Source organism: Terrapene carolina, unplaced genomic scaffold (genome assembly GCF_002925995.2).
Source record: "Terrapene carolina triunguis isolate 2854851 unplaced genomic scaffold, T_m_triunguis-2.0 Scaffold84, whole genome shotgun sequence".
NCBI classification, from domain to species: Eukaryota; Metazoa; Chordata; order Testudines; family Emydidae; genus Terrapene; species Terrapene triunguis.
Window position 1 is genome coordinate 39,635,845 of NW_020664435.1, and position 20,265 is coordinate 39,656,109.

The following is a 20,265-nucleotide window of genomic DNA, read 5'->3' on the forward strand; positions in this document are numbered from 1 at the left end:
TTTTATATTTCAGTTCATATTCTGTCTAAAACTCTCTATGATATTTTCTCTCATTTAACCTAGTTTCACCTTCACTGTTCTCTCCCTATTCCTTCAAAAAAATCTGTAGCCAAGGTATGTTAACACCTGTTGTACATGCCACCCACCTGCCTCAAGGAGTGGAGGTACTTGATGGAGGCAGCAGTGAAAGAGGACAGTCCCAGGAGCGAGGGAGGGAGACACTTGCTGAAGGACACTAGGTAACTCCTCTTCTCAGGAGTCTCTTGTACCCACTGGGCAGTTGCAGGAGAGGGGTGCTGACTGGCCAACATTCCCCAGGATTTAACCTGGAGCAGGAACCACGTGGAACGTCTTTCAAATCCATTCCAGCAGCCCCACGCTGAACTAGGAATGGGAATCTGGCCTGACAGATGCTATGAGTCTAGCTGATCACTGGTTTGGGGGTCAGGAATTTTTTCTCCCATGGGCCAACTGGCAGAGGACTAGGGAGTTTTTCACTGTCCTTGAACCACCTTCAAGCTACAGTAGGTTAAATAGGAAGGCAGTACTGAGGTAGTTAGGTTGAGTTGTTAATTTTTTGCAGCTTGAGGCCAGTTTCAAGTGAGGTTAAAAGGATAAAATGGTTTCCAGAGGTAAAAGACCAGGGATTTTGGTGATGGTACTTAGGCTCATAGGAGAGGATAAGACCTTGTGGCCCTCATGGGCCAAGGTCCCCACCCTTCTGCACCATCTGCCCCTCTCCTGGCAGGGGAAGATGCTAGGACTCAGAGACAGCGGAGTCCTGGTGGGTTAGTATGAGGAGAGCCTACCCCGAGTTACAGGTTATATGGTAAGGAGCCCTGTAACCATCGCCAATGGAACCAATTAAATGCCTGGTATAGGACAGCATGGGTAATAGGCAGGTAGCACCCCTCCCCTGAGTTAAAGTTTCATAAAAAGTGCAGCCTGCAGTTTAATTCCATGCATATGTTCTCATTTTGCCACTGTGTATGTATCAGCTATCTTTGTCTCTCTTTTCTGGTATTCTGAAAAATTCCTACCAAATACTCAATGTGAAAAAGGCACATGCAAATATTTGAAACTCTCAGATCCCTTTTATTCTATACCAAGGATTTATTTCAAACATATCTCCAGGGGAAAGGCTACTGCTTAAAGTAGTACTAATGTCCCTTGCTTTGTGTTACTGAGCAGTTTTTGCTGGTAGTAGTCACAATAATAGCTCCCTTTCTTTTGAATACCTCGACAAATCCAACCAAGAATTCCAACACCCTGGCATTCATGGATTAAAGTAATCATTGCCACACAATGTGTGAACACTATTTACTGTACTGAATACATGCCAACTTTCACTGTTTCAGAGGGCCATTCTCTACTTTTTGTTTTTTTAAGTAAAGAAAAAAAATCTAATTTTACTACTTTGTCCCTCCCCAAAGTTCACATAAACCCAGTGTATTTCAATTAAGTTTAAAAGCAGGGCCCCTATTTTTTTCTCCCTAATGATCCACATTTATAAGTTAAAATGTTAGTGGGAATGGTGTTGTGAGCTCCCATTTCTTAGTTTTTTCTGAGTAAAACTGGGAAAAAACCAAACAGCTACCACCAGATCATATAGTCTTCTCGTTTCCAGGAAAAAAAAAAACTATAAAATTACTTTACAGTTAAAAATTCAAACAGTATGAATTTAGGTTTAATTTAAAAATCTGTCATCAAACCAGTGCACCTATATGAAAAATGTGGCCATGGAGAGCTTTAGAATGTAAAAGGCTACATCCCAACTTTTGTCCTACCAAGAAAAGAAAACTGGTAGGAATCTTTGGCAACTGTGAAACAAGATCTAAAAGATAAAATTGTCCAGAAATTGTAAAGCTATTTCCTTTGTTTAAGAAATACTCTGAAGTGGTAACTATATGTTTTCCAGGTAATCCTTTGCAACAGTTAGTATAATCACTGGCCAAAAGTCTCAACAATATTTTTTAATTGAAAGCTATGCTATGATGTTCCTCACCAACATGCAATACTGATAGTATATTTTCATCACTTCCTCAAACTTAAATTATATGAGGCCAAATCGCACGTCATGCACCTCCACTGCAACCAGGAACAGAAGGTGAATTTTATTTTTTGAGTTTCTACACTGGATTCTCAACTTCCATGGTTCAGAGCACCCCTATCAGCACCAACAAAAGTTATTTAGGCAAGTAGCCCACACCTTTCAGTCTACACCAATACTCAGAGGAATGATCTGTTCACCTTTCTCAACGTCAAGAGAGGAAGTGTCAGAGTGGAAAAGAGATTGACTGAGCTGCAAACTAAAGGAGTAAATTTCATTGGACTTGTAGGTTTAGGCTTTGATGGTACTTAAGCAATGAATTAATACTACTCTGGTGTTCAGGATCTCACTCAAAGCATCCAGTTGTATGTATGTCTATTATATGAGTCACTGCCTAAAAACCACTAAATCTAGTGAGGTTCCTGTAAGTGTACCCCAACAATTACAAATACAACATTCTGACAGGTTTCAGAGTAGCAGCCGTGTTAGTCTGTATCAGCAAAAAGAACAGGAGTACTTGTGGGACCTTAGAGACTAACAAATTTATTTGAGCATAAGCTTTCGTCTGCTAAAACCCACTTAATCGGATGCATGCAGTGGAAAATACAGTAGGAAGATATATATATATATATACACACACACAGAGAACATGAAACAATGGGTGTTACCATACACACTATAATGAGAGTGATCTGTTAAAGTGAGCTATTATCAGCAGGAGAGAAAAAAAACTTTTTGTAGTGGTAATCAAAATGGCACATTTCCAGCAGTTGACAAGAAGGTGTAAGGAGCAGTGGGGGGGGAAATAAACACGGGGAAATATTTCAGAATAGCAGCCGTGTTAGTCTGTATCTGCAAAAAGAACAGGAGTACTTGTGGCACCTTAGAGACTAACAATTTTATTTGAGCATAAGCTTTCATGGGCTACAGCCCACTTCTTCGGATGCATAGAATGGAACATATATTGAGGAAATATATATACACATACAGAGAGCATGAAAAGGTGGGAGTTGTCTTACCAACTCTGAGAGGCCATTAAGTAAGAGAAAAAACTTTTGAAGTGATAATCAAGATAGCCCAGTACAGACAGTTTGATAAGAAGTGTGAGAATACTTACATGGGGAGATAGATTCAATGTTTGTAATGACTCAGCCATTCCCAGTCTCTATTCAAGCCTAAGTTGATTGTATCTAGTTTGCATATCAATTCAAGTTCAGCAGTTTCTCGTTGGAGTCTGTTTTTGAAGCTTTTCTGTTGCAAAATTGCCACTCTCAGGTCTCTTATTGAGTGACCAGACAGGTTAAAGTGTTCTCCTACTGGTTTTTGAATGTTATGATTCCTGATGTCAGATTTGTGTCCATTTATTCTTTTGCGTAGAGACTGTCCGGTTTGGCCAATGTACATGGCAGAGGGGCATTGCTGGCACATGATGGGAAATAGTTTTACTTTGTGTAATGACCCATCCATTCCCAGTCTTTATTCAAGCCTAATTTAATGGTGTCCAGTTTGCAAATTAATTCCAATTCAGCAGTCTCTCGTTGGAGTCTGTTTTTGAAGTTTTTTTGTTGTAAAATTGTGACTTTTAGGTCTGTAATCGAGTGACCAGGGAGATTGAAGTGTTCTCCAACTGGTTTTTGAATGTTATAATTCTTGACATCTGATTTGTGTCCATTTATTCTTTTACGTAGAGACTGTCCAGTTTGGCCACTGTACATGGCAAAGGGGCATTGCTGGCACATGATGGCATATATCACATTGGTAGATGTGCAGATGAACGAGCCTCTGATAGTGTGGCTGATGTGATTAGGTCCTACAATGGTGTCCCCTGAATAGATATGTGGACAGAGTTGGCAATGGGCTTTGTTGCAAGGATAGGTTCCTGGGTTAGTGTTTTTGTTGTGTGGTGTGTGGTTGCTGGTGAGTATTTGTTTCAGGTTTGGGGGCTGTCTGTAAGCAAGGACTGGCCTGTCTCACAAGATCTGTGAGAGTGATGGATCATGATTCAGGATAGGTTGTAGATCCTTGACGATGCACTGGAGAGGTTTTAGTTGGGGGCTGAAGATGACGGCCTGTGGCATTCTGTTACTTTCTTTGTTGGGTCTGTCCTGTAGTAAGTGATGTCTGGGTACTTTTCTGGCTCTGTCAATCTGTTTCTTCACTTCATCAGGTGGGTATTGTAGTTGTAAGAATGCTTGATAGAGATCTTGTAGGTGTTTGTCTCTGTCTGAGGGGTTGGAGCAAATGCGATTGTATCGTAGACAATGGATTGTGTGGTGTGGTCTGGATGAAAGCTGGAGGCATGTAGGTAAGTATAGCGGTCAGTAGGTTTCCGGTATAGGGTGGTGTTTATGTGACCATTGCTTATTAGCACGGTAGTGTCCAGGAAGTGGATCTCTTGTGTGGACTGGTCCAGGCTGAGGTTGACGGTGGGGTGGAAATTGTTGAAATCCTGGTGGAATTCCTCAAGGGCTTCTTTTCCATGGGTCCAGATGATGAAGATGTCATCAATGTAGCGCAAGTAGAGTAGGGGCATTAGGGGATGAGAGCTGAGGAAGCGCTGTTCTAAGTCAGCCATAAAAATGTTGGCATACTGTGGGGCCATGCGGGTACCCATACCAATACAACATTATTTATCAGTAGCTCTGCCAAGATTGTGATCTATCTGGATCTTCAAGGCAAGAGTGTTTCCAAGGACGTAACAAGTAAATAGCTCTGCATATTTATTACCACTATGAGACGATCACCCTGATGCTGTCATTTTCCATTATACTTCATCCATTTTGAAAACTCAAGGGGACTCAAAGTTGGAATATTTTCCTTCATGCATAACAGAACACAGAGTTTATCACATCATTCAACATTCCTGAGAAAACTTCTTATGAGACAAAATATCAGCAGTGGAGTACAGAGCATCAAAACGGAATTGTCAACAACCATATCAATACAGCAATAAGGATTTTACAAATGAGGCAAAGATTAATTTAAAAGACACTTTGAAAAAACAAAACAAAAAATGGGAATTCAAGTGGTCTAGAATTTTCAATGCCCATAACATCAAGTGACAATACCACTAGCAGAATATACCATCAGACATCCTACAGGAACTACAGATGTTCCAGTTTCTTCCACTTATCAATGCTTGACTCATTCAACTAAATGGATCTGGAATTACAACAAAAGTTCCTCCATTTTTATTGCTCTGCTACCTAAGTATTTTAGAAAACACAACTAAGGTGAATCTTGAGCAGTCTCTTAGCCCTTAGTTCCCACAGTTACACCTGATAAGAAACATTAAGCTTCTACTGAGGCCTGGTCTACACTAAGAGTTTATGTCGAATTCAGCGCCGTTACATCGAATTAACTCTGCACCCGTCCACACCACGAAGCTATTTAGTTCGACATAGAGGTCTCTTAAATTCGACTTCTGTACTCCTCCCCAACGAGGGGAGTAGCGCTAAATTCGACATGGCCATGTCGAATTAGGCTAGGTGTGGATGGAAATCGACGCTAATAGCTCCGGGAGCTATCCCACAGTGCACCACTCTGTTGACGCTCTGGACAGCAGTCCGAGCTCGGATGCTCTGACCAGCCACACAGGAAAAGCCCCGGGAAAATTTGAATTCCTTTTCCTGTCTGGGCAGTTTGAATCTCATTTCCTGTTTGGACATCATGGCGAGCTCAGCAGCAGTGGAAACGATGCAGAGCTCTCCAGCAGAGATGGCCGTGCAATCTCAGAATAGAAAGAGGGCCCCAGGATGGACTGATCGGGAAGTCTTGGATCTGATCGCTGTGTGGGGCGATGAGTCCGTGCTTTCCGAGCTGCGCTCCACAAGACGGAATGCAAAGATCTATGAGAAGATCTCTAAAGCCATGGCAGAGAGAGGATACAGCCGGGATGCAACGCAGTGCCGCGTGAAAATCAAGGAGCTGAGGCAAGGCTACCAGAAGACCAAAGAGGCAAACGGACGCTCCGGATCCCAGCCCCAGACATCCCGTTTCTACGAGGCACTGCATTCCATCCTAGGTGCGGCCGCCACCACTAACCCACCAGTGACCATGGACTCTGAGGATGGGATATTGTCGACGGCCGGTTCCTCGGACATGGTAGCGGATGGGGAAGATGAGGAAGGAGATGAGGAGGACGAGGCAGTCGACAGCACTTACAACGCTGATTTCCCCGACAGCCAGGATCTCTTCATCACCCTTACAGAGATCCCCTACCAACCGTCCCCAGCCATTAACCCGGACACAGAATCAGGGGAAGGATCAGCCAGTAAGTGTTTTAAACATGTAAACATTTATTTTTCACAGAACAGGAATATTAAGAATGGGTTTTTCATGATTACTTTGCCCTAGGCGCTTAACTGTTCACTCCCTGGCAGTGCAACTACTTAAAAAAATCAAGCAATGTCCGGTGTAGCATGATTGTTCTGCCCAAGCCGTTCCACTGTTTAGTCCCTGCCAGTGCAGCTACAGTAAAATCCGGTCTATATGTCCGGGGATAGAGCTGAAATCCTCCATTGACATCTCCACGAAGCTCTCCTGGAGGTAATTGGAAAGCCTTTGCATCAGGTTCCTGGGGAGAGCGACCTTATTGGGTTCTCCGTAGTAGGAAACATTTCCGCGCCAGGAGAGAAGCAAGTACTCCGGGATCATTGCCCTGCAGAGCATGGTGGCATACGGCCCTGGTCTTTGCAGGCTTTCCCGAAGCATCCTTTCTTTTTCCGTCTCGGAAATCCTCATCAGAGTGATGTCGCTCATGATGACCTGCTTTGAATTAGGTAGGGGAATGTTAGTATTGGGACTGCTTGCCTGTTCCTTTACAGAACTGTAACCGGTGGTTTACAGCCACGCGGTGGAGGCGGGAGAGGGGCAGCATACAGGGATCTTTCCCTGGGACAGCAGCGAGGGGGTGGGACAGGGGCAGAGTTCATGCTTGCCGGATTGCTGGCAGCAGGGACTGGCATTGCTTTCAATGTGAAAGGAGACCAGTGCAACTATCAAAGTTTTAAGCAGCCACAAGTCTACGGCTTACCATGTCGGCCTGCTACACAAATTCCGGTGTCCTGCCCCGCTTCTCTGATCTGCACTGCAAGACCCCAGGCACTGAATGCGAGGGCCGAAAATTCGACCTTGTCCTGAGTGCGCATGTGATAGGTGCTGTGCATGGTCTTGTTCACAGAGAAAGACTATGTTCTTTGTTCACAACAAAATTTATCTTTCTGAGGAATTCACTCCCTTTTTCCCATTCCCACAGCTGCGACTGTCTCACAACCTAGCCTGGCATCACACACCCAGAGGCTAGCGCAGATGAGGCGTAGGAAGAAGAGGACACGGGAGGACATGTTCTCGGAACTTATGGGCTGCTCCCGAGCCCAGGCAGCCCAGCAGACACAGTGAAGGGAGAACTTGTCCCAAATGCACCGAGCACACATGGAACGGGAGGAGAGGTGGCGGCAGGAAGACCAGCAGGCGACTCAAACGCTGCTTGGACTAATGAGGGAGCAAACGGACACGCTCCGGCGCCTTGTGGATGTTCTGCAGGACCGGAGGCAGGAGGACAGAGCCCCGCTGCAGTCTATCTGTTACCGCCCTCCCCCGCCACCAAGTCCCATACCCCCCTCACCCAAAGTCCAAAGAAGGAGGGGCGGCAGAGTCCGTGAAAACTCTCACTCCACCCCTGCAGACTGCTCAAGCACCAGAAGGCTCTCATTCCCCAAAATTTGAAAAGTCCTTTCCTTCCCGCCTCACCCAAGCCCCCGTCCAAGTTTCACCCCCCAGTTTCATGTGTAGTTGTTAATAAAAAATACGTTTCTGTTCATTACTGTTTCCATCATGTTCTTTAGAGGAGAGTCTGTCTGAAGGGGGGGAAGGGGGTTGGTAATTGGACAGGACAGCAGCAGGGCACACACACATTGCAGTCACTAGTTACCCTGGTCAGTCTGGGAGGTGATTTTAGTGTTCTGTGGGGGGTGCTCTGTGACTTTGTGGCGGGGGAGGGCAGTTAGAGATCTTATGCAGCGGTCCTTATCCTGGATCACAGAGCCACGCAGCAGGGGATCTGTAACCGTCCTCCCCCTGCCACAAAGTCACATAGCCCCCCCACACACACAGTCCCGAACAGGAGGGGTGGCAGGCTCCGTTGAAACCACCAGTCCACCACTGCGGAGCCTGTCATTCCTGGAGTTTAGAAGCGTCATTTGCATCACTACACTACACCCGCTCCCCACCACAGTCTGCGTCCCAAGTTCAAAACTTTCCCGCGAAAACAGTAATAAAGAAAACGGTGTTCATTAACAAAATTCAAGTCAATTTATTTTTAAACGTGTTTTGGAAGGGGGGGAACGGGGTATGTAAATGGAGAGGATACTGAAGATTTAGTGGGTAAAGAAACGGGGGCAGGTTCAGCTTCTCTGTACACAAACTGAAAAGTCACCGGTTACCCTGCTCACTCAGGAACCTAGCTTTCAAAGCCTCCCGGATGCACAGCGCGTCCCGCTGTGCTCTTCTAATCGCCCGGCTGTCAGGCTGGGCGTAATCAGCAGCCAGGCTATTTGCCTCAACCTCCCACCCCGCCATAAAGGTCTCCCCCTTGCTCTCACACAGATTGTGGAGCACACAGCAAGCTGCAATAACAATGGGGATATTGGTTTCGCTGAGATCACAGCGAGTCAGTAAGCTTCTCCATCTCCCCTTGAGACGGCCAAAAGCACACTCCACCACCATTCTGCACTTGCTCAGCCGGTAGTTGAAGAGTTCTTTTTCAGTGTCCAGGGCGCCAGTATAGGGCTTCATGAGCCAGGGCATTAGCGGGTAGGCTGGGTCCCCGAGGATGACTGTAGGCATCTCCACATCCCCAAGAGTTATTTTGTGGTCCGGGAAGTAAATACCTTCCTGCAGCCGTCTAAACAGACCAGAGTTCCTGAAAACACGAGCGTCATGAACCTTGCCCGGCCATCCAACGTTGATGTTTGTAAAACGTCCCCTATGGTCCACCAGTGCTTGCAGCACCATTGAAAAGTAGCCCTTTCGGTTAATGTACTGGCTGGCCTGGTGGTCCGGTCCCAGGATAGGGATGTGAGTTCCATCTATAGCCCCACCGCAGTTTGGGAATCCCATCGCGGCGAAGCCATCTATGATGACCTGCGCGTTTCCCAGGGTCACTACCTTTGAGAGCAGTACCTCAACGATTGCGTTGGCTACTTGCATGACAACAACCCCCACGGTAGATTTGCCCACGCCAAAGTGGTTCGCGACTGACCGGTAGCTGTCTGGCGTTGCAAGCTTCCACAGGGCTATGGCTACTCGCTTCTGGACAGTCAGGGCTGCTCGCATCCGGGTGTCATTGCGCTTCAGGGCAGGGGACAGCAACTCACAAAGTTCCATGAAAGTCCCCTTCCGCATGCGAAAGTTTCGCAGCCACTGGGATTCATCCCAGACCTGCAGCACTATGCGGTCCCACCAGTTCGTGCTTGTTTCCCGGGCCCAGAATCGCCGTTCCACAACATCCACATGACCCATTGCCACCGTGATGTCCTCGGCGCTGGGTCCCGTGCTTTCTGACAGGTCTGTGCTACTCTCAGACTTCAGGTCCTCACCGCGGTGCCGTAGCCTCCTTGCCTGATTTCTCTGCATCTGCCTCTGGGAAAGGTGGATGATAAGCTGCGAGGTGTTGACAACGGCCATAACTGCAGCGATGGTCGCAGCGGGCTCCATGCTCGCAGTGCTGTGGCGTCCGCGCTGTCACTCACCAGAAAAGTGCGCGAACTGATTTCCCGCCGGCGCTTTCAGGGAGGGAGGGCGGTAGTGACGGACGGATGACGACAGTTACCCAAAAACACCCTCGACACATTTTTTTACCCAGAAGGCATTGGCGGCTCGACCCAGAATTCCAATGGGCAGCGGGGACTGCAGGAACTGTGGGATAGCTGCCCACAGTGCACCGCTTCCAATGTCGACGCTTTCCCCGTTAGTGTGGACTCACAAAGTCGAATTACTGTCCTTAGTGTGGACACACACGTTCGACTTTGCAATATCAATTCCACATATTCGATTTTAAGTAAAATCGAACTACTCTCGTAGTGTAGACATACCCTGAGTATCAGCACAGGAAGAGATACTGGCAAGCAACTGAGTTCTTACCATTACTGAAATTCCTGCTCAAATTGTCCTAATATTCTCTCTCAATATCCACATAATGCTAAGAATTTTCACTCTTTTTCCTGTGATTACAGCTCCTGAGGGACTCTGTTTCCCCACACCCACTTACTTACCTGGAAAAAAAAAACTATCTACACCAGAGGTTTTCAAACAATGCCCCTCCCCCCCCCCCCCCCCCCCCCCCCCGGGGAGCTAGAGGAACATTCAGGAAAGCAAACACACCTCCACCCTCTGACTCACCTCAGTGGGCCACCCAGCCTGTGGGTCAGTGTTAACATCTGCCGAGCCACACCGATTTCCACTCCCAGCAGCCTCTGCACCCAGCACTGGCTCCTCCCCCAGAGACCACCGCACGCGCCTTCCCCCACCTGAAAACCCGGGGGGGGGGGAGAGATATTGGCCCTGCCCTACCAGTGCAGCCTGATTGTAAGGTAGAAGCTGCCCGCTGCTGAGGAAACATTGGCTGTGCCATTGGTATCTGTATCTGAAACTACAGGTGTAGGTAATTTAATTAAAGTTGTGCTATGGTCTCTGTTAGGTTTATGAATAGGCTATCAAGCATACTTTTGCATGTATCTATTTTGGTCTCTGTTTGCGGGGCACAACCAAAAATTGTAACTCAAAGGGGGGGGACTCAGCTCAAAAAGTTTGAAAACCGCTGATCTACACACTCTGATGACCAAAGACCATTTGAATGTTGAAAACTGTGTGTGTTTATTCAACCCTAAACACCAAAACCGACAGAAAACACAACTGACCAATTTACAAGACAGCCAGACTCTTAAAGGGTATTGCTGAAGTAAAGCATTAGATATTGTGCAATTTGCAGACCTTCATAAAAATACAATTAATCTGCATAATGTTACTTATTTGCCACAGGGCTGTTCTAAATTATGCCAGCTTCTAATGGAACGCTGGGGCAATTACATCAAGTGGGAAATTGCTGGAATGCAGCAGCTCCAATCATAACTCCTACCCTGGGGGAAACTGGTAGGAGTGGTGTAGGGCTGGCTACACTGGCTCTACAGAAGCTGGAGATTCTTCCATGCAGAGGGGAAACCCTCAACTGCCCATTTGGGGCAGCTTTCCAGACCCTTTGCCCCACTAAAGGGGGTTTGGAACATGATCCTGAATTGGGATCACAATCTTCCTAAAAGTTCCAAGCGTCATTGAGAAGCTGGAGTATTATTCCTGTTTTTCTATTTCTTCTACAACTTTGAAGCTGATGGTGATTGCAGAAAATGTTTTGAACTCCACAATATGCCTTAAGGATCATGTCTTCTTCAACAAGTAGTGTGCTATGTCAGAAATTTAGAACAATTGTACCTAAGATGTTCTCATCTTTTCCATTTTATTTCCATTGTTTGAGCAAATGGCAAAGGCCTCTTTTGTCATACTTTTCTCTTCACTGCTGAATGCCATCAGCAGCAAGTTGGACATATACTCCATTTTCAAATTAAGATTTTATAGAATTAAATAGGAATACATTTTTCCCTGCATGGAAGCTTGTAGATAGATATCAGGTTATTTCTAACATTTGGAACAAATAGATTAGTATTACTGTCAACAATTATTAAGTTCTTCCTTAATTTTCTCCACTTTCTTCAGTTACAGCGGTAGCACTGGACCTACAAGTTTAAGTCTGTTTCCAGGAACATAGGAAGAGCGTCAGTCAATTCCTTTGACCCGTTCATTTTGTGGTATATTGAAGACTATGTTGTTAGCATAAAGAAAGGTTAGCAACTTGGTAAGAAAATGTATATCTTTGTCTTTCAGATGAGGTGTGGAGGGGGGAAGTGATTGTTAGTTGTTTTTTGCATACTCATCAATTGATTTTTGCCATTTGGGGATGGCTGTGACTAACAAAGTTTACTCCAAAATAAAGCTGATGATCAAAAGCTGCTAGAAAGCCTACTACAGGAAATTACGTCATATCATCAGCTATTTTTCAATTATGACAATAAACAACTCATTTGCAGGATCAAACTCAATATTCTGTTCTTTCACTTCACTAAACAATTTAATCAGGAAGAATCCAAAGAAACTGGTTATCTGGACTTTTTCAGAGGAGCACAAATCCTCTCTTGCTACTCAACAACTCTTGACTATTTACATTGTATTTGAGAAGAATTATCCATTTTCATTACTAAATGTCCATTCCATTTCTTGTTTCCTATTATTTCTTTCAATCTTAGGCATACTGAGTCAGAAACATATTATTTATTAAACACTAATAATAAATCTGTCATTTACAGTTGATCAGTAGCTTTCACTTTTATTACAATTGGAATGAGAAACAACCCCCTAGTGAACTCAATATTGAAAAATAAGCTTTATCTAGAACTATGTTAGGAGATATAATGGCCACTTCCAAGAATTTTCCTGACTACAGGAAATCAAGCCCTCTGTAGTTTCACATTCAATCCCCCATGTACAAAATCCAGTGACAGTGGAGTACCTGCACTAGTCACACCTCTCTCTCCAGTTACCAATTAGTCCCATCCACTCCCCACCCCATGTAGGCATCTAGATAGTTCTATAACTTTATACTGCCTCCCAACAGACTTTACAAGAACCTTAATAGTCTCATCTCTTCCCTTTAACTTTGGCCCCTAATGTTTCTAATACCAAAATCTTTCAAATATATGTTCGTATAAATACTTCAAAGAAACATATGTTTAAAACCAAGGTAAAAATCTAGAACACCCAATGTATTAGTGTTTTTTCTCCCTAGCATAAATAGCCCATACCAAGACTGATGACAGTGGATTTTGATTCCACAGGAAGTTATATAATCAGTCCATATGGTAGCTGTCATGAATAAAAACATTAATTAAGTTGTACTGTGTGGAGATGAGTAGACGTTTTTAGATGCTGACCATCTTGGAAGGATGTATCCGGTCAGTAAAGTTGGATGCCTTTGGCAGGAGGGTATAACTGGTCTGCATAGGTTACAGCTATTTGTTTTGTTAATTTCTACAAAATTAAAGACATGTTTTGTTGGCTGAATTTGTCAAGCAGGAAGCCCGTTTTCATCATCAGGGTATAGCTCATGCTAAAAAAAAATGCGTATGTTTCATTTTCTACAAGACAAAAATGCTTTGCATTAAAAAATAGTCTCATATTTTGGTCAGGTGAAACTGTCTGATAAATTTCTTTCTATCAAATTAGGTAACGCATACCTAAGTTACAAAACAAAAACTGACCCAAGGAAAAAATAAAAGCAAACCTTGGAGATTCATTTTTTAATTCTACACAAATGAATATTTATAAGAATAAGTCACCTTATGATCATAGATGATTCAGTGATTTAACAAGCTTAAGAACTATTATGTACAACCAGCTGCTGTCAAAATGTTATTTACTTCCTAGCACCAACTATTTGGTTATTTACAGTTATGTGGAATCAGCACTGCGTTTGTACAGAAAAAAGGTAAGATGGGTTGTCTTCCCATGGTTGCCATATATACAATAAGCAATTTTATAATACTTTTCATTTATAGATCTTAAAACACTCCACAGAGAAAAGTGTCATTAGCCACATTTCACCGAATAGGCACAGAGCTGTTGAGTGACTTGCCTGAAGTCACACAGCGCACCAAAGGCAGAACAAAATTATAACCCAGATCTGACAATCATGTGCCCAATGTATTAGACAGCAAAAAAAAAAAAAAAGTCTTATATGTATGAGAGTTTGTAGAGGAATGTGAATTAGGTGAACTGAAAACTTAAATACTATTATTATATGTATTATGGTAGCACCTAGAGGCCCCAACGGGGATCAAAGCACCATTGTTCCAAGCACTGTACAAACAAACAGCCTTGGTCTACCCTTAAAAATTTAGATCAACTTAGCTATATTGCTCAGGGGTCTGAAAAATTCACATCCGAGAATCATAGTGAGCTGACCTCCATTGACCTAACTATCACCGTTCAAAAAGGTGCGTCACTTACACTGTGGGTCACTTACTACCAAGGAAAAAACCCTTCCATCAATGTAGGAAGTGTCTACACTTTGGCACTACAGCAGCATAGCTATAAAAACTATGTGCCACTGAAACACCCATTGTGTAGACATGTCCACAGTAAGGAACAAAGAGCTTACAAACTAAGGCTCTGTCTACAGTACAGCCTATGTCAGCAAAACTTATATCGCTCGGGGGAGTGAATATTCCACCCCCAAGTGACACAAGTTACACCCACATAAGCGGTCACGTGCATAGCTTCTCTCGCCGACATAGCTTATACTGCTCACAGAGATGGTTTTTTATGCCGATGGAAGAGAGCTCTCCCATCGGCATAGAAAGTCTTCACCAGACACACTGCAGCGTTGCAACTATATCAGTACAGCTGTGCTGCTGCAGCACTGTACATATAGACATAGCCTAAATAAATAAGACAGACAAAGGGTGGAAGAAAAGAAGTGGTAGTATCCCCATTTTACTGATGGGTGAACTGAGGTAAAGAGCTTACATGAGTTGCCCACGATCACATAGGAAATCTGTGGCAGAAAAGACAATTGAACCCAAATTTCAAATCCCGTCCAGCTCCTTACCCACAACACAGTTCTTCCTTTCATATTAATAGCACATCTAAGCATGGTGCAGGCAAAGTTCTCCTCACAGCTGTTGAGGAATTTTTGCAATAGAGTTGCTCCTTCAGTAAACAACATATAAAAGGAATTTCAGGTACATAATGCAAGAGGTACATAGCCTTGACATTTCTGCTGTACTAGAACCAGCAGAGATTATCCTTTCTATCAATGTGTCCTGATCACAAGAATTGCATAAAATCCATCAGCTAGAAATTAGACAGACCACTAAAACAGATTTCTTTCTTGTCTATAAAAAATGTGAACTTTGTATGTGTACTTAGTTGTGTTTTATTCCAAAGTGTACTGAATTAAACTATTTCATATAATCTAGTCCTCCCTGGTCTATTAATTCCCCCCATTCTGCTCCCTCTGCCCTACCAAAACAAAGCATAATTTGAAGTCAGCACATTCACAGATCAGTATCTATTACTGTCATTTCTAACGGAAAATGAATTTGGTTTCAACAGTTCCATTTCTTGTAAGTACACCAGTGAAATGAGTAAGAAGAAAGGCAAATACAGTATCTGCACAATGGAATGGAAAATAAAGTTCAAAATACAATGTAGCAAATACATTAACTCAGGAACTAATAAGGAGGCACTGAAATTACTGAGGTTATAATGCCTTTTGACTTATCTAAATGAAAAGTTAACTGTGGCTTTCACGCCTATTCAATGGTTTTAGTGTTGTTCTTCCATTAAAATGATTTGTGCATAATTCTGTACTTTTTTCTATAAATTATACTCTTACTGATGGATGGCCTCAGTTACTTGTCTAATAATAACTGCTTTTGTCAAGCACTTCCAATAGCCTATATAAGTAAATTTACATTCTGTTTTTCTTTTGCAGATTTTATGATCAAGCAATAATTGACCCAACAGGGGTTTCAGCGGTCTCCTACTGATGAACACTAAAGAAGGTAAATCTCATTTAAAACATTTATATTAGTGTTACTTAACTAAGTAACTTTAACTATGTGATCAATCAGATGCAAGATTCATAAGTCAAAAGATAATAATTCAAATAAACAAACTACATTTTCAAAATATCATTTTGCATTACATCAAACTGGTGTCTCATTTTTCCCTGAAAAGTATTCAACATTTGTTCAGACCAACATTTGTTACTCCTATTAAAAATATTACTCTGTTTTATGTGGTTCAACAATAAGATATATGCAAATCAATACTTTACGCAAATGCTCAAAGTAATATTCACAAACCCAGTACAAGTTTGATAAAATTTACTAACAAAGTTTAGAAAGCTTTACAATCTCAGGGCTACTCACCTTTACGATATTCTTACATGATTTTTACTAATTCAGCTCTCATTTTCTGAATTATGATCTCCCATATTATACATACTAGCTCCTCCTGACTAATCTGAACAGTGATTATTACATAATTCTGGTTTTTTTTAAAGGGCAATAAATTCCTTTTTAAGGATCATTATTACACACTGAGGCTACGTCTTCACTACCCGCCGATCCGGCGGGTAGCAATCGGTTTATCGGGGATCGACTTACCGCGTCTCGTGAGGACGCGGTAAAATCGATCCCTGATCGCTCTGCCGTCGACTCCGGAAATCCACCTCGACAAGAGGCGGCAGCGGAGTCGGCGGCAGCGCGGCAGCGGTCGGCTTTCCCCCGTCCTCACCACCAGGTAAGCCGACCTAAAATACGCAACTTCAGCTACGGTATTCACGTAGCTGAAGTTGCGTATCTTAGGTCGGAACCCCGTTGTAGTGTAGACCTAGCCTAAGTTCATTAAATCAGCTAACAGGAAGAATAGTACCTTACATGTTAATAGCACTTTTTCTCCTCACCCCCACTCTGAAAGATCTCAGCACACATTAGACTGCACAGAAGAGCATCACTTCCCCAACTGAAACGTAGGAACCTTTGGCATAGAAATGTGAGTACTGCACCTACCATGCACTCACAGCACGGAGGAATTTTCTGTTGGAGAGTGGGTTATTAAATATAAATATCCAATTGAAACTACTTAGGAAGTTTTAAGTGAGCAGAATACCAGAGTTGAAATGTAGCCATGACAAGGGACATACAAAAATGTGCTCTTGCAAGAAGTACCAAAGCATCATGGGATCTGTAATGACAAGTTATATGGGCTCTATTTCAGACTTCATCCAAAAGACAACACTTCCAACAGCAGAGGACCATCCAGAACCATGCTGGGCCATTGACTGACTCAAAGGGAAGTGTGCCATCTACGGAATCATCAACACCACTTCCTGTAACCCTGTTTTTATCCTGCAACTACTGATGAAGCCTGTACATGTGTAATGTAAGAGGTCTGGGTTCACAGTGCAAGGTACAATCCTGCAGAAAGAACTAGAAACTTCGGGATAGGAAAATAAATTCCTAAAATGTGATTACACACCCTCAAAGGAAAATCTTCAAGGTTTGGCAGCAGAGTAACAACATTTACTGAAAATGTTCATATTTTTACAGTACACAGGGATTTTTACATTTATTTGTAAATGATTTTATCATGGAAGAGGATAAGCATAAGCTAGTTACAAATTATTGGACTGTTCTGTATGGGTCCATAGTGAAGTGTTACACTGATGAAATAAGGCGTTTAGGATAATACTTTTTTGACAAATATTTCATGTATTAATACTTTTGGCATGGATTGGCATGGAAATTATCACAATATGAGCATATACTTTAAAGGGACATTAAGGTCAAATTTGGTCCATGTTTTATAAAAAAAAATACCCTTTTAAAAAAGCAAAGAACAAATGTTTCTAAAGCTTAAAAAATATATACTTGAATGCACCTAGCAAATGTTAGGGCACGGTACAAACAACAGGAACATTTTTTATATACCAAAATCTTCCCCTATAGTATTTGCAACCCAAACACAGAAGCACTGTGCTAGTTCATTAGAACGGAAAGATGAGATTGACCAGAATCGGACTACAGACAAAAGTGAAACTGACTAAGCTTTTTTGAATATCAAAGCTGAGATAAATGCAGAAGGTAAGTAGATGGCAAGAACAGCGAAAAGTTAAATGAATTTTAAAAGTATCCAGCTTTAGTAAACCAAGGTGTTGTTTGAACAACAGAAATAAGGATTTTTACAAAAAAATAAATTGTACAGTTCCCCAGTAAAATTCTTACCAGAAGTGAAAATTTTTGTATCTAAAATACTGATTATAGACCTAAACATGCACTGAGCTCCGTGTGAGGGAATCTCTCTATCCTTCCAGATTCCCAGTGAAATTAATGGGGCTCAGCACGGGGGTCTAACCACACTCATTGCAGAATGGGGGTTTTATGCAGAAATTTGATATAACAGCATATACATTAAAACAGTAAATAGACATGGTGATCTTTATTAAAGCAAAAGATACATTGATGCTTAGGACTGCACTGCCACACCTATGTAATACAATTAACCAACTTTTTAAAGCAATACAATTCATGTTTGTGCTCTGATAATCTCCCCAACCAGCTATTTTCTCAAATGCATTTCTGCAAGACTTGACATTTATAATACTTACGCATTGCAATATGGTTTCTTTTCATATCCTTTGTAGTTGTTCATGTTTAAAGCCATTTTGCAGACCTCACAATGGAAACATCCTTTATGCCAGTACTGCAAATAAATTTAAATTATAGTTAATTAAAATATGTTTGAAGTTACATTAAGTATTTAAATACAATTTAAGTCGATATTTTTGCAAGTTAGGAGAGGATTTTTACCACTACGATGTTTAATAAGTATTTCTGTAAATTAAAGATTTATGCAACTGTAAGCACTTCTGAAACAACTCCAAATCCCATAAATTCTCTAGTAAAGTGAATGCCAAGATCACAGCAGCTTAACCTTAGTGGAATTATTTAAAGGACACCTGAAGCAGAATTTTTCACATTTTGATTAATACAACATCAATAAAAATGTTTTCTAAAAATACTACATGGATAAAACCACTAATTAATATGGTTGTTGGTATACTAAATATAAACTAAATTTAATACACAGTATAGTATTTTCATCTAACAGCCACTACTCCCTTTCCAGCATGTGTGGGGGTGTCAATCTGGAGCACCCATCACAGTCTTGATGCTTGTACAGTTATGAAATGATCAGGCTTCATGATAACTAATATTAAACAGGAATAATATCAAGCGAAAGGTCATCTCTCTTGCCCTGGTGTGGTTTAATGATCAGTCACAGCAGAATAGTTGCATGATATGCTGTTGAAGCATCTCAAAGCTGCGTCAACCTGGGAAGAAATCTGCTATAGCTCATAGGGGTTTCACCTTTGAATAGAACTTCCTTTAGGGAAAGAGAGAAAAAAAGGACTCTATTATCTATTCTCTAAAACATTGTCCTGTTATAGGCATTAGATTAAGGGCTGTTGTCTGAAACAGTCATAAAACCCTGTTGTGCTTGACTGGTGAATGGGCATTTGAATCTTGATCTCAATTCTGGGCTCCCTAGCATGTATTCATAGCAATGCGTCAGCAGCGGCAGTGCTATGACATGCTAATTACTATCTGCCTATTTCCTTGCGATTAGAAGAGGAGCAGATTCCAGCGCAGTGACAGGCAGAGGTGCGGTACTTTATTTGCAACCTGCAGGTATTTTACACTCCCCCTGTTTTGTTTTGTTTTGTTTTTTAAGCCACATCAGTTAGATCCCTGCAGCAACAGCCGAGCTCCCAGGAAGAAAGAGATACTCTTGCACCGCTTCTCCAAGGCGACTGCCCCCCTCCCCCTAGTGACTAAACATTAACCCTTCCAAACAGCTCCCCCCAGCATGGACGCCTGCTTTAGGAGGCGGTTTGCTGTTTTTCACTCATTTCAGACGACGTACTTAATCCAGCAGGCAAAATGGTGATACTTGGGGAGGGAGGAAGGGAGCACATCCCAGTGACACCCTCATGGTCACCATCCTCAGCCCCACGCTCACCCATCTATCACCTCCTCCCTTGTCCCCATCCCCCCACACGCCTGTCCTCCCCAGTGCCCCGTCCCCTCGGCGGGGCGCCCAGCACCTTATCCAGGCAGTTGACTTTTTCCGTGGGATAGACGACTTTGCCACAGCGGGCGCACTGGGGGTTCATTTTTCAGGCTCCTCGCGAGCGGCGGCGGCGGCTCTGCAACTGGCCCCGGCGGTGGAAGCAGCAATCGGGAGCCGCTGTGGCATCCCCGCCCCGTGCGGGCGAGAGGGCAGCCGAGCCGGGCGTCCTCAGCTCAGGGGCGGCGAGCGGGCGGGCGAGAAGGTCATCGGCGGAGGCGCTGCTCCAGCTGACTGCAGCGCAGCAGCATGTGCGAGTGGGAGGGAGGGGAGCCCGTGTCCCCCGCCTGCCTGCCTGCCTCCACCCTCCTCCTCCGCTCGGTGCCTGCGCTCTGGGCTCCCCGCGCCGACGGGCTGGGTGACTCACGCTGCTCACCGCTCCCGGCGCCCTTCGCCGCGCAGGAACAAGC

At 43.3% G+C, this 20,265-nt stretch overlaps 1 protein-coding gene across 1 annotated transcript in view; it reads right to left on the bottom strand.

Annotated features, from left to right (window-relative positions):
• Positions 1 to 19,992, bottom strand: part of NEBL (nebulette) — a 317,215-nt gene extending 297,223 nt beyond the window's left edge. The window contains exons 1-2 of the mRNA XM_026649333.2: positions 19,833 to 19,992; positions 18,333 to 18,427 (exon numbers count right to left, since the gene is read on the bottom strand). Of these exons, the coding sequence (XP_026505118.1) occupies positions 18,333 to 18,427; positions 19,833 to 19,901 (164 nt within the window). The 5' untranslated portion in view covers positions 19,902 to 19,992. The remainder of the gene's footprint in view (positions 1 to 18,332; positions 18,428 to 19,832) is intronic.
• Between the last annotated feature and the right edge of the window lie 273 nt (positions 19,993 to 20,265).